The sequence below is a fragment of the Acomys russatus genome, chromosome 19, assembly GCF_903995435.1.
Source record: "Acomys russatus chromosome 19, mAcoRus1.1, whole genome shotgun sequence".
NCBI lineage: Eukaryota > Metazoa > Chordata > Mammalia > Rodentia > Muridae > Acomys > Acomys russatus.
The window spans coordinates 33,065,542-33,080,315 of NC_067155.1; the positions used below are offsets into that span (position 1 = coordinate 33,065,542).

Here is a 14,774-nt window from a genome sequence, read left to right on the forward strand (position 1 = left end):
GCAAGCGGCCATGATTTTCATGTACGGTCAAATTCGGAGCTAACACATACAGACAGCACCAAATGAGCTGCAAGTCAAAAGGAGCACACAGAGTCTAAGAGACGGGGACACTGCGCGAACCCCAGGGACACGGTTCCCAGCACCACGAATCACCGCGGGTTCCAGAGATCTGATAGTCAACACTAGGCATGGACTCAGCCTTAGTTCTGCTGCTGTGAAAAGCAACTCCAGGCAAAAAGTGAGTGAACCGGCTTAGCAGTTAGGAGCACTTGCTGCTCTCACAGAGGACTTTGGGGTTAGTTCCCAGCATGCACATCGAGCAGCTTACAAACACCTGTAACTCCAGCTCCAGAACATCTGAAGCCCTCTTTGGGCTTCCGTGGGTACCTGCACATACATGGTACACACACACACACACACACACACACACACACACACACACACACACACACACCACATACATAAAATCAATCTTTTAAGTAAGCTTATGTTTTAATATACTTGACTGATATTTGAATATCATGCAATTTTTTAACAAAATACTCTGCTACTGATTTTTTTTTTTCATCCGGGTGTGTGTCTTTGTGGTGAGTGCTTTACGTGGGTGTATGCAGTACGCATGTGGGTACTAGTGTACATGGCTGTGGGGGCAGAGCTTAGTGTCTGATTGCCTCCCTCATTCTTTACCTTATCTTCTGAGACACAGTCTCTCATTGAGTCTGGAGCGTATCAACTTGGTGACACTGGCCGGCCAGGGAGCCCCGCAGAGGCCCAGGGCTGGGACTGCAGTGCACACTGCAGCCTTACCTGGCTGCTAAGGATCCAAAGTCAGGTCCTCCTGCCCACAAGGCAGACATTGTACAACTGAGCCATTTCCCAGCCCCTCTTTCTGACTATTTATAAGTGAAAACCCTGGGACTGGGGGTACAGCAAGGCAGGAGACTGCTTGCCTAGCAGGTACCAGGCCTTCGGTCCTTAGCACTAACACAACAACAACAACGGAAAAGACATTAACGCTGCGTGTAAAGCGCGTGCTTGTGCTCAGCCCTTAGGAGGAGGCTGACTTAAAGTCCTGACTTGAAGGGCACTGAGCTGACTGAGCTAGTTTTTGAAACTAATGTGTGTAGGGACACTGCCTCTGTGGCCAAATTGAGGCTATCATGGCCGCTGGCTGTGGCCATTGCCACTGCCACTGAGGAGGCCTTGGCCAGATCAAGGCCACTGCCTCAGAGATAGAGGCACGCGCGCGCACGCGCAGACACACACACAAACACACACTGATTCATTTAGAGATTTCTCCACTGCCACTGCTGCTGCCTCAGCAGAGCTAGCTAGAGTGCCTGACACCACCACCACCACACAAACCCTGTGACAGGATACCTTCCCCAAGCTGCGGGGAGCCCACTGCTCGCCCCTACAAGTCCTTTGACCCACAGTATCATCAACCCCAAGAGCTATGTTTAGTCCCTGAGCAGCAGGACACTAAAATTTAAAGAGGTCCCTGACAGTCCTCCTTCCCGCGCTGGGGCTGTGGAGATGGGAAACAAAATGGCCAGGGCTCTAGTCAGCGCCTCAGTGGGAGCTGTCCAGGGTGACTGTTCCTGCTTCAGCTGACTCTTTCCTGTCCCTCCATGGGAGCTGTCTGTGGTGTCTATTCCTGCTTCAGCCGACTGCTCAGTGAAAACCAGACACCTTTCCTGTCCCAGAAAGCCTGCTGTCACTGTGGGAGCTGTCCATGATGACAACAGCCTTTCCTGCTTCAGCCTACTGCCTTCACAGTGGACTCTTTGTAAATTTTGGACACACTGTAAACTATTACTCCTTAAGGCAGAAAACTGGTCAGACCTCTGCCCGAGAAAGCTCCAGCAGCCCAGCTGCCCCCCACCCCATCCCCAGACCTCTGTAACTGCCATCTCCAGGCCTTCAGTAGGACTCACACCAGATTATGCTAATTTGGGATGAGAAATCTGGACAAAAACTCACCAATCCCTGAGCTTCCCCCAGCTCAGGATTGAAATCCCAACTCACTCCGGAAATCCCTGCCCTAGAAAGCTCTGCCCCCTAGGAAACCCTATAAAAAGACTGTGTCTGCCCAGATCTCCTCTGTCTCCTCCTGGGTTTATCCCTCCAATAAATCTCTTTTGAGAGATTTACTGCCTGCCTGTGACTCTTTCATCGAAAGAAAAAGAGGAGGAGGAGGAGGAGGAGGAATGAAGAAGGACGGGGCTCAGGCTCCAAGGCTCCCTAGTTTCTCAGGGCTTAGGGGCTGCATTGTCTAAGGAGGCCTCCTCTCAGAGCTGTGAGGTTCCTGGGCTCCCGTGCCTCAGGATACCCTTGGGACACTGTCCCACCTCAGGGCTGGGATGCCTTTCCAGCTCTGAGTTGTAGACACCCTTCCACCCGAGTCCCGAAGGCAGGCCATGTCACCCACACAACGCAAACAACAACAACAATGTGGGCTTGGTAATAGTGTATACCTTGTCTCAAAAGAACCAATTTTTAAATAATAAGTAAATAAAGCTAAACCTGTATATACAAGGGCAAGGCAGACTGGCTGGAGTGGAAGTTTAGTAGACACTCATAAACAGACTGAGTACACACAGGGGTAGGTGGAGACCAAAGCACTTCAGACTTGGGAATTTCCCCCCTAAAACATATATATAGAATACCGGAGGCCTCCCAATCCTAACTCCAAAAGGTTCAAATTGTACACTTTATGAAGATATGGGAACTTTTTTCTTTTCAGATTTTTAGACTAGGGATGACTGACTTGTATCAATCAAACAAAAATCATTTCCCTTAGCCAGGCATGATGGTTCATGCCAGCAACCCTAGTTTTCTAGAGACGCAGGCAGAGGAACTGCAGCAAACTGGAGGCCAGCATGTAGAAAATTGCAGGCCAGCCAGGACTTCATCTTCTGGACTCATGGCACCAACAAGCATGTGTGTACATTCCCACACACAGAAACCTACATATATACATGATTACAGGTAAATAAGCTAGGCAGCTAGGAGTAGTGGTGGATGCCTTTATTCCCAGTACTTGGGAGGCAGACACAGGTAGATCTCCATGAGTTCAAGGTTAGCTAGGGCTACACAGACTTTGTCTCAAAAAACAAAACAAAATTTAAAAAAAAAAAGCTGGGCACGGTGGCACAACCTTAAATCAAGCAGCAAAGGCAGGTAGACCTCTGTGAGTCTAAGACCAGCCAGGTCTACACAGAAGTTCCAGGACAGCCAGGGTTATAGAGAGAGACCTTGTCTCAAAAACACCCACCCAAAGGAAAGGAAATAAATGAAATAAAAAGCAACTTACCTTGTGGCTGAATCACATGAACATGTTCTATCCATGCAGTGTGATAACCAACAATATTGGGATGTTGGAGACCTGCCAGAACTTTTACTTCTCGTAGCACCTAAACAAAGATTATTAGAATTTTTTTACTGGCAATCTGCTATCCAATAGTGCTTGCCATGGAAGATTAATAGTGACCATCTAAAAAAGGAATCTGAACTACATAGAAATAATAAAAATGAAGATAAATAGCTATTGTTATTTGTTGCTATTATTTTTGAGACAGTATCACGGTATGCCGTCCTGGCTGGCTTTGAAGTCACAGAGGTCCTCCTCTCAAGCGCTGGGATTACAGGTGTGTGCCATCACACCCGGCAAACAGCAACTCCACACTTACTTTATGTATCGATAGCTCATCTGAGTCCTATATCCCACCTCACCATAAGTGACAGGGCCACTGCCATTCCTCCTATTGTTTGCCTTTATCTTTGTTCCTTTAATAAAGTTTTTAAAGGATTTATTTATTGTATAGGAGTGTTTTATCTGCAGAAGAGGGCATCAGATCACATTATAGATGGTTGTAAGCCACGCATGTGGTTGCTGGGAATTGAACTCAGGATGTCTGGAAGAGCAGGTGGCGCTCTTAACCACTGAGCCATCTCTCTAGGCCCATGCTGCTGAGAATTTAAGGGCTTTGAGCATGCCAGATAACCTCTCTATGGCTGAGCTGCATCCCCAGGCTCCGTGGAATGGTTTGTGTTTGCTTCTATGTTTTGATAGTGTCTCACAGTACAGTAGTCTGGTTTCAAACTCCTGATCCTCCTGCTCAGCCTGCTGAGCACTGGGATCACACTTGTGACATGAAGGATTTGTCAGTGTTATTTAAACAGCCAGAGACACAGTGACTTGGAGAAGGGAATTTATCCAGGACCTCACAGCATGTCAGTAAGAGATGGGCCGATACTGGGCCCATCCTTTCTTACGTAACAAGCTGGAGAGTATGGTAACCAAGTACTTAAAAAATTAAGTTTTCACTCATGCAACAGCTCAGAAGGCAAAGAAAGGCACCCTGCTGTGAGCCTGATGACCTAACCCTGGTCCCTGGTACCCACATGGTAGGAGAGAACCAACGCCACAAGTTGTTCTCTAAGCTCCACACAAGCACTGTGGGCAAACATGGATGCACACACATGTTCACAGCCTGTCCCAAGACTTTAGTCTTAGCATTTAGAAGGAGAGACCGGCTCACAGGTCTACCCTGTGAAACATAATCTGAAAAATAAACTTGAAAAATCACAACTTGAAAGAAAAATTACATGAAATAAAAAGTTAGTTTTCATATTTTCTATATTTACCGGTACAATGTGCTATTTAGCAAACATCAACTCCCTTCCGACTGCCCTCTCTCTGTACTACGGCAGAACCTAGAGCCTTTCACACGGAGGCAAGAGCTCACACTCTGCAGTACATCCCAGCCTTCTGCTTACTTTTTGAGAAAGGGTCTTACTAAGTTGCCTGGCCTTGAACTCACTTTGAAGCCCTGGTAGGCCTTGAATTTTCAATTCTCCAGCTTTAGCCTGAGATGTGGGATCAATGCCCTCCCTTCTGTAACAGTGAAGTGTTGTTATACAGGCATGGCTAATCTAGTCTCAAGTGACCATCCCCGCTGCCCTCCCCAGCAGCTTAGACTACTGGTGCATGTAGCAAGCCCAGCTCAAATCATACTGGTTTTAGTTTTTGTTTTTGGTTCCCCCCCACCTCCAAGATAGGGCTTCTTGGTGTATCCCTGGCTGGCCTGACTTGCTTTGTAGACCAGGCTGGCTCGAACTCAAGAGATCCACCTGCCTCTGCCTCCAGTGCTCAGATTAAAGGCCTCTGCCACCACTGCCCAGCATGGGAGTGGCTTTTATGACAGGGTCTGATACAATCCAGTCTAGCCTGCAACTCCCTCTATCCCAGAAGTGGATCCTGAACTGATCCTCCTACTGTAGGGCTCGAGCAGGCCTGGCTTTGGCAAACCTGGCACTGGCAAGCCCTGCCCTTCCCTCTCCCTCTCCCTTGTAAACCATAGATTACATACATCCTCAAAGCTAGCCACCAAGGTCTTTCCGTATTTGGACACTTTCTTATACCAGTCTCATTTTTCTGAGGCTGACTACCAAGGTCCAGCAATCAAAAGCTCCCTTTGGTTCACCTAATTAACATGCCCAATGGGAGCAAACCACTGACTACATCCTAGCCTATGCTAACACAGACCTCCCCCTTTCTCCCCTGAAAAGTAACACCTGCAAGGTCATTTGCTGCTGTTTTTCTGCTTGAGTTAGAGAGCAGCCACTTTTATTTATATTCCCCACTTAATAAAGAAGCTCTATGTGAAAATAGGTGTTTGGGTGTGGTTTGTGCCTAACCCAGAGTCTGAGAGGTGTCCTCCACCCCACCATGTGAGGGGCCCCTTCATGCAGTGACCGATATGACCGGTAACCCCCCAACCTTTTTTCACATGCCCCAGTCCACCTGGCGCCCGATTCCTTCATCCGACAGTGGCTGATTGTTAAGTCCCCAACCCTTGCTGTCCTAAACAGACCCCAGGTTATCTATCCGGTCACAGCCTGTGTCGTATCTCTGCTCTATGACTCTGGGGAGTCTATGCCCCACCACGACCTTAATTGGCTAGGACGGTGGACCTCTTGGACGGCTGGTAGGCACATTCCATCCAGTCTGGCTTGGGCAGGGCTACCCCCTCCCTCACTTTTGGTGGCTGTGCTGCTAGAATCTGGTGCCTGCTCTTAACTGTCCAGAAACCCTGCAGATGGGTCTCAGATTCTTGGACCCATTGGGGTGCAGATTCACTGGGGTCCCTTTTTTGGTGATGGAGTCTGGGTAACAATCCTCTCCTTCCCAGGAATTCTGTTCTGGTCTCTCAGGATACAGGGGGGCCCTTGGTCTCTCAACATTAGCCCACTGAGCACCCACTGAGCGAGTTCCACACGCTCCATTCTCACTGACTGGCCTTTGGGATGACTCCTCCAAAACCTGAAACAGCTAAGCTCTCAGACATCATATCTACTAAGTCGGTTCACTACGGTACCCAGGCTAGGCCTCTACATCCTCTAGACAACCAATCTAAATGGCCACCTAACTGCTCCCTGGATCCTAACATTACTCAGGATCCTTACAGGGCTTGTGAGCACACAGGAAAATGGAAAGAGATCATTTGGCCTCTGCTTTGTCCTTTCTTTGCTCCAAGCCACACCCGCCCCTTCTTAAGTCCTTAGCCCCTCTGGACTCTGCTGCTCCTGAAACTGAAACTATTACCCTCTTCCTCCCTGTCCACACCCAGTCACCTTCCCAACAATCTCCTTCATCTGCCACCGTCCCCTTTCTCCATCTACCTGGGGTTAACCAAGGCCACAAAGGCTGGCCTCTGTGTCATCAACCCTCACTGCCCCTCCCCCACTTCCACCGCTCAATCCAGCCCACCCCTAATAAATGCCCCTCCTGTTTTTAGTCCTCCTCAGACTCACTCTTGTGACACACTGCTCCCGGCCCCTGCCTCAGTCCTGCCCCTCAGCAGTAGCAGGTGTGGGAGGCCCTACTCATGTTTACCACCCTTTCTCCCTTAGTGAACTTGCCCTGCTTGACTAACAGCTGGGTTCTTTTACCTCAGTCCCCATCACCTTTATCAAACAATTCTAATACCTAACCCAGTCCTACAACCTCACCTTCAACAACCTCTAACAACCTGCTCCCCAAGGAATGCAGATGTGTCTGGGAGAAGGCTCATGACCATACAGACCAAATACACCACCCAGATAGAGACGATCTCAGCAGGGCCACCACAGTCCCCCACCCTTGACATGGACCCTTCCTGGGACTACAATTGCAATGCTGGTTGCCAGGCCAGGGACTGTTCCATTACTCATCTCCTCTCTGGCCTAAGGGAGTAGCCCTTAATTAACTTTCAAATGGTCCAGGAGGTAATTCAAGACAAGTCTGAAAATCTCTCTCAGTTCCTCCAGTGCCTTACACAGACCCCGCTTCAGGATAAGCCCCAGACCCTGAGACCCCAAATAGCCAGCAACTTCTTATGACCTACTTTTCTGCCCAATCATACCCAGACATAACACCTACTTACACCCAGGCTGAGGTCCTGGCCCTGGCATTCAAGTCTACCATAACAGCAATGAGTGCAACAAAAAACACAACTACCAACTCTTGGCTCAGGCCTTCCAGAAAATGCCTGTTTCTGGGATGGCCCCAAGGAGGGGAAGGTCAGGTCATAAGGAGCCACCAGGACCTTGTCCGTACCTGTCCAAGTCCTTATACCTGTCCAAATCCTTAAAGGCCAATGTGAACTCGCCCTAAGTATCAATAACAGGGCCATTGGGCATCAGAGTGCCCCCAGGGCATATACAGCCTCCCCAGGGGGCTGGGGGGTGTCATTCAGCCTTCCAGTACGTCCCCTGGACCCACTGGGCCTAGCAGCTGAGACAGACTAAACCCACACCAATCATTCTTCCAGGAGCCTAGGGTCTCAACTGTTGTCAGGCCGCCTCATCACATTCCTCCTAGGTACCAAGGCTACTTTTTCAGTCCTGAAGGAATTCTGGGATGCCCTCACCCTTCTTCCCATCAATAGAGTATATGGTCAGTTCTCCAGACCCCTCAAGAATCCTCTCTTAACTTGTCCCTTCAAAGGCTTTTCCTCCTCTCTTCTTATTCTCCTTCTTTTTAAAGATTTATTTATTATGTATACAGTGTTTCACCTGCAGACCAGAAGAGGGCACCAGATCTCATTATAGATGGTTGTGAGCTACCATGTGGTTGATGGAAATTGAGCTCAGGACCTTTGGAAGAGCAGCTAGTGCTCTTAACCACTTAACCCTCTTTTCTTATTCTTTTCTCCTCATGCCCTCATGTCCATTCCCTTGCTAGGAAGGGATATTTTTCTCCATAACTGGCATTACTTTTGCCTTCTACCATTGCAACAGCTCCCAGGGTACCCCTGCATTTCCCCCTTTCTTTCCTTGGCCTCCATCTATACTCCCTCACTCTCCAAAATCCCCAAACCCCTCATCCTCAGCATCCTTCTCTCGTCAATCCCATTGTAAGGGATACCACCTCCCTGTCTCTTGGTACACAGCATAAGCCTCTTTAGATTAAATGCAAAGAGCCATTTGTCTACATTTCTAAACCACAATACCCCCTACCCTTAACAGCCTCTGAGGCCTCAAAGTCCTCACTCAGTCTCTTTTATCCTGTTTTTATGCCCCACCCCTTTACCTTACTCCCATACAAGCAGTTTAAAAAAAAAAAAAAAAAAAAAAGGAACTTCTGCCTGGTCCAGGAGCTACACGCCACTAACGCTGCTGCTACACCTATCCATCCCAGGTTCCTATCCCTTACACCACCCAATCTTCTATCCCAGGCAACACTACCCACTTTTCAGTCTTAGACCTTAAAGATGCCTTTTTCTCAATGGCCCTGGATACTTGCTCTGAAGATCTTTTGCCTTTACTTGGACAGACGCGGGTACTCAGCAATCCTGACAACTAACCCGGACTGTCCCTTCCCAGGGCCTCAGAGACAATCCTACCTTTTTGCCAGGCACTGGCTACAGACTTGGCCTGCCTTCCCCTCTTCCCTCTGTCTACTCCAGCATGTGGATGGCTTCCTCCTTTGCAGTCCTTCCCTCCGACAGCCGATCTGACACTGCCTCACTCGTCAATCTCCTTGGCTCTAGGGGGTACCGGGGCACCCCTTCCAAAGCTCAATGCTCCTCTCCCCAAGTCACCTACCTTGGACTCTCACTCCAGCCCAAACTTTCCCAGGCATCTTCCCTTAAAACACTCTCCAACAAAGTCTCTTTCCTAAACTTCCCTGGCCCCTCCCTTCATCGCTGTCTCCCACGGCTTCCTCTGCACATCCCTTCAATGCCATCCCCTGGCTGCAGCTCCTCTCCTGGGTGATGCTCTGGTTTCCAGTGCCTCCCACTAATAACTGCTCAACCTCCCCTTTGGGAGCCAGAAACGGGTCTCTCAACCTCTCCACCCTAGTCCCAAAAATCTGCTGCAGACCATCCGTCCTCTCACCATTTAACAAAAGCCTCCCCAATCATCCACATTCCCAAAGGGTCTCAATTCTAAAACACGCCTGGGAACCCAGGGAAGGCTATTTTGGTGCAATGGGATCCTTTCAGATTATATTTTCCCCAATGCAACTGGACTGTTTTCTGGTAGGTGGCAGTTGTCCCCCAGTTAACCTTATATAACCAATCTGAATTCTACTGGCTCCTCTCAAGGACCCGTTTCACCAGGGCTGCTTTCCTGACTATTATGGTGGGTGTAAGTCCAGCCACTGCCTTTACTGGGACAGCTATGGCAGGCAGTACTTTGGGCCGTTCTGTTTCCACAGCTGAAGATTTCGAAGCCAAATTACAACTCTGCCTAGACACCATGGCCTGGTCTCTGGCCTCTGTCCAACACCAAGCTTACTTCTCTGGCCTAAGTCTCCCACCAAGATCTCTTTACAGCAGAGAAAGGGGGAATTGTCTGCCTGCAGAGACGAATGCTGCTATCTCATTAACAATGGGTGGTGGCAGAGGAAAAGGTTTAAGCTAACCTGCCTTTCTGAGAACCTACTAAAGGAGCTTCCCCTTTAACTCCGGCTCCCCCCCCCCACCCGCTAGCAGGATCTAGCCTGTCCCCTGTCCTATTACTTTAACTCCAGCTCCCCCCCCCCCAGCTAGCAGGATCTATCCCGTCCCTGTCCTATTACTTTAACTCCGGCTCCCCCCCCCCCCAAGCTAGCAGGATCTATCCCGTCCCCTGTCCTATTACTTTTTGCCTTCCTATTCCTTAACTGCCTTTCTTCTTTGTTAACTAAACAAATCAATAATCAAACTTTTAATCAGCTCCTCCTCACGCATTACTAACCTCTTGCCACTGAAGATGACACTGTTTCCTCACCCGACCTCATCTGGGCATGGGGGCAGTTCCTTGATGGCATCAGGGAGGACCTGTGGCTTCTGCGAACACCCTTTCGAGAGCCAGACGACTTGTATGAGGCGATCACTGATCTGTGGCTCTAAGGAACCTTCCAGCTCCTTGACCCAGAACTCACTGACTTTCGTACTTTTCTCCTAAGCCTCTTGCTCTTTCCTCCCCACTAGACCCACTGTCGACTCCATAGACTAATGACTGATTCTCTCTTCCCTAATCTTCGTCCCTGATCAGCAGGAAGTAGCCAGAGAGAATGATGGCCACTTACCCAACACCCATGGACCCAAAAATAAAACAAAAAGGTGGAAATGAAGGGCTCGAGCAGGCCTGGCTTTGGCAAACCTGGCACTGGCAAGCCCTGCCCTTCCCTCTCCCTTGTGAACCATAGATTACATACATCCTCAAAGCTAGCCACCAAGGTCTATTCCCTTATTTTAGGTGCTTTCTTTTGTTTTTTAGTTTTTTGAGACAGGGTTTCTCTGTGTAGCCTTGGCTGTCCTGGACTCGCTTTGTAGATCAGGCTGGCCTCGAACTCACAGCAATCTGCCTGCCTCTGCCTCCCAAGTGCTGGGGTTAAAGGCATGTGCCACCATGCCTGGCTTTTGGACACTTTCTTATACCAGTCTCATTTCTGAAGCTGACTACCAAGGTCCAGCAATCAAAAGCCCCCTGTGGTTCACCTAACTAACATGCCCAACTGGAACAAACTGCAGCATCCTAGCCTATGCTAACACAGACACCCCCCCCCCGCCCCGGCGCCTTTCTCCCCTGAAAAGTAACACCTGCAAGGTCATTTGCTGCTGTTTTTCTGCCTGAGTTAGAGAGCAGCCACTTTTACTTTTGTTCCCCACTTAATAAAGGATCTCTATGTGAAAATAGGTGTTTGGGTGTGGTTTGTGCCTAATCCTGGGTCAGGGAGGGAGCCCCACCCACTTGAGGGAGCCCCACCCACTTATGTGGGGGTCCCTTTCACCTACCTCCAGTTAGCACCATCATGCTGGGCCCACCTCAAATCATTTTCTGAAATTCTACCCTCAGGATAAGGGAGATAGCTTGGTCAGTAAAGTGCTCAATTTGCCAAGCATGAAAACTTGAGTTTGAATTCACATTTAAGAAAGAAAAAAAGACTGGCAGGTCACATGCTTTTAATTTCAGCTCTGAGGAGGCTGAGATGAGGGTCCCTGGGGCTCACTGGCCAACCAGTCCTGCCTACTCGGTGAGCTGCTCCAGTACATACAGTGAGGGACCTTGTCTGTAACACAAGGTGGACGGTGCCTAAGGAACATCACTCTCACACCCAAAATCACCGCATGGGCGCACACGGGCGTACACACACACACACACACACACACACACACACACTATACCTTCATACAGTCTGTTTTAGTTGCACTCTTAATCAGGATTTTCTTAATTGCATAATGCTGACCATCTAATTTGTTCCGGACCTAAAAAAATCAGAAGAAAAGAAAGAGTATTAAATTCTATCAAATGCAACTTAATAAAGGAATTCATCTCTTGTGAAGTCTGATAACCCAAACCAACTGGAGTTCAAATCAAGCCGAAGCCATTCTTCCTACAAGGGGGGCAGTCAGCTCCAGTCATCTAGACCAGGAGCTTTCTAGCTAAGCCGTGTCCAACCCCAGTGGCTCCCAGCCTGAAGATCAAGAATGCCACATACAGCCCCAAGCACAGAAACATGGTGTTTTCAGTAACTCAATTTTTTATTTTATTCTTTTTGAGACCAGGTCTCAGGTAGCCCAGGCTGGCCTCATTATGTACCCAAGTATGACCCTGAACTTGGGACCCCCCTATCTGCAGCTCCCACAGGCATGCAGCACTAGAGGTCTGTGTGGTGCTGGGCATTGGGTCCCGGGCTTTGAGCATGCCAGGCAAACGCTCCCAGCTGAGGCATAGCTCCAGCAGCACAGGCTCTTACAACACATTGTTTTCAAGTTTCAACTTCTAATTTAAGAAGGCCAATCTCCTCATCACCCTGCTGAAAAATCTTTAAACTATAGATTAAAAACATGAGGTTAAAAAATACTTTTGGGGGGGGGGGTTGCCATAGGGTCTCTCTGTGTAACCTTGGCTGTCCTGGAGCTCTCTTTGTAGACCAGGCTGACCTCAAACTCAGAGATCCACCTGCCTCTGCCTCCAAGTGCTGGGGATAAAGGCGTGCGCCACCACCGCCTGGCAAGTTAAAAATACTTTTAAATTCTATTTTTACTAAGTTTGCTCTTTGGTTGTCATACCTGAACAAATACAAATCGCTCCCCTCCCACCTTTGTTAATCCCATTTCCCCCCACTCTCATCTCTTTTTACAACACTTGTTTTTCTCCTCCTCCTCCTCCTCCTCCTCCTCTCTCTGTTTTGAGACAAGTTGTCATTATGTAGCCCTGGCTGCTGTGGCATTTACTTTTTAGACCAGCGTAACTTCAAATTCATAGATCCACCTGCCTCTGCCACCCGGTACTAGAATTTAAGGTGTGCCACCACGCCTGCCTTACAACACATTTTTAATAACCCTAAACTACAGAGTAAAAACTCAGAGTTTCTAGAATCTACCTAAACAATCACCAACATGATTAGGAAAATATTAAAACCTATCAACTGCCTGTAAATGATAAATAAAAATAAAAACACGTGATTTTTAGAAATCTCTGGGTACTTCTAATCATAGTAACGAAAATAACTTCTCAAAATACACACATTTACAGTGTAACAGGTCAAAATGAACAAACAGTAAAAAAACCCAAACCGAACCTTGTATACTCTTCCATATCCTCCTTTTCCTAAGATAGCAAGCTCTTCAAATTCATTTAAGTAGCGTGACGTCTGTGCTTCGAAAGCTATCTCCTTGGATCTAAAAGTTAAAATACAAACAGGCCATCAACATTAAGACAAGGCAATCAAATGTATGCACCGTGTGACCAACCCGCTGAGACTCATTTGTCAGTGAACAAATGGCAAAGTAGAAAGAATCAGCGAAAAGAAATGTCTAATTTCCTATGGGAAGAAGATGGCTAGGCTATGAAGAATGTCATAAAAACGGCAAGAGGGCTCATTAAAATCAGTAATACATTCCAGTAGAAATCAGCTATTATGCTTTATACACAGCAAAAAACAGATAGAGCTTTGTCTCTCCTTCTGAGAGCTGGGGTCTCAGATGGCCACAGCTGACAGTGGCTTCTGAGGCTGCTGCCGTGAGCCTCCTACGTGCTGCCATTTCTGCCGTGCACATCCATTACCAGCTAGTTTCACTTACACTTCTCGTTTCAGAGGGTTTTTTGGTGGGTAGCTGGGGATTTGAGGTAAGGTCTTACATTGGAGTCAAGGCTTTCTGGCACTATGTAGGCCATGGCTGGCCTTCAACATGTGGCAAGCCTCCCGTCTCTGTTTTCCATGTGCTGGAATTACAGCCGTACACTACTAAGCGACGTCCAACCTCAAACCCAGGAATGATGCAGGAGCCTTACAGATTTGATTTTTTTTTTTTGGAGACAGGGTTTCTCTGTGTTATCTTGGCTGGCCTGAACTTTTTAAAAGTTTGTAAACAAAGTAAAAGGCCAATGGTAGTCTCCTAAGAGTGTCAGTAGTCAAATTAACAGTTACTGAACATGGGTGCTCATGTTTAGATCCCAGCAGGAGGATCTCCAGTATAAAGACAGTTTAGGTTGCAGCAGACTTCCCTCAAAACCCATCAGGGAAGAGGGAGGGCTGTGGGGAGGGCTCAGGGGAAAGCACTCGCTGCTGCATGTGAGCACGAGGACTGCAGTGCTGCTCACGGCAGGCACTCACATAAGCGCATGCCGGGCATGGCGGCCGCCCTCAAGCTCAGCAATAGTGAGGAAGAAACAAGGGTCCTAGAGCAAGCAGGCGAGCTGGCTAGACTAAGAGCATCAGAAAGCTTCACAGGCAAGAAGACTCTGTGCCCCCAATATGCAATATGCAATGTAGGCCTCCAACCAGAGCCACGACTCGTAGCAATGAACATTTGGAAGTAAACATATGTGGACAAAAGGCTATACTGCGTGATACACTGCAGCTTCTGTGGCAAGATTTTTTTGTTTATCTGTTTGTTTTATTTTACTGGGGGGAAGAGAAGGATTTTGGTATGTGATGTGCAAATCATTAACATTCAATAAAAGTAAAAAAAAATTTTTTTTAATTTAAAATGTTAAAAAAAAATATGCAATGGGGAGCAAGATGGAGAAAAGCACCTTTTATCAACCTCCAAACACAGCTGCACACAGGTGCATACAAATATATACACTCTAATACAAAATGTAGATAGCCAAATGTAGTGGCTTTCTGCTTGCAGTCTGAGCACTTAGAGGCAGGAGGCCCAAGAGTTTAAGGTCAGTCTCAGCTACACAGCAAACCTGAGAACTACCTGAGCTACATGAGACTTTTGTCTCCAAAAAAGAAAAAAGAAAGAAAGAAAGAAAGAGAAAGGCAAAGGCAGGCTGACAAG

At 48.0% G+C, this 14,774-nt stretch overlaps 1 protein-coding gene across 1 annotated transcript in view; it reads right to left on the minus strand.

Annotated features, from left to right (window-relative positions):
- Positions 1 to 14,774, minus strand: part of Eif2ak1 (eukaryotic translation initiation factor 2 alpha kinase 1) — a 42,869-nt gene that overhangs the window by 17,882 nt on the left and 10,213 nt on the right. The window contains exons 5-7 of the mRNA XM_051162991.1: positions 13,064 to 13,163; positions 11,664 to 11,744; positions 3,317 to 3,416 (exon numbers count right to left, since the gene is read on the minus strand). Of these exons, the coding sequence (XP_051018948.1) occupies positions 3,317 to 3,416; positions 11,664 to 11,744; positions 13,064 to 13,163 (281 nt within the window). The remainder of the gene's footprint in view (positions 1 to 3,316; positions 3,417 to 11,663; positions 11,745 to 13,063; positions 13,164 to 14,774) is intronic.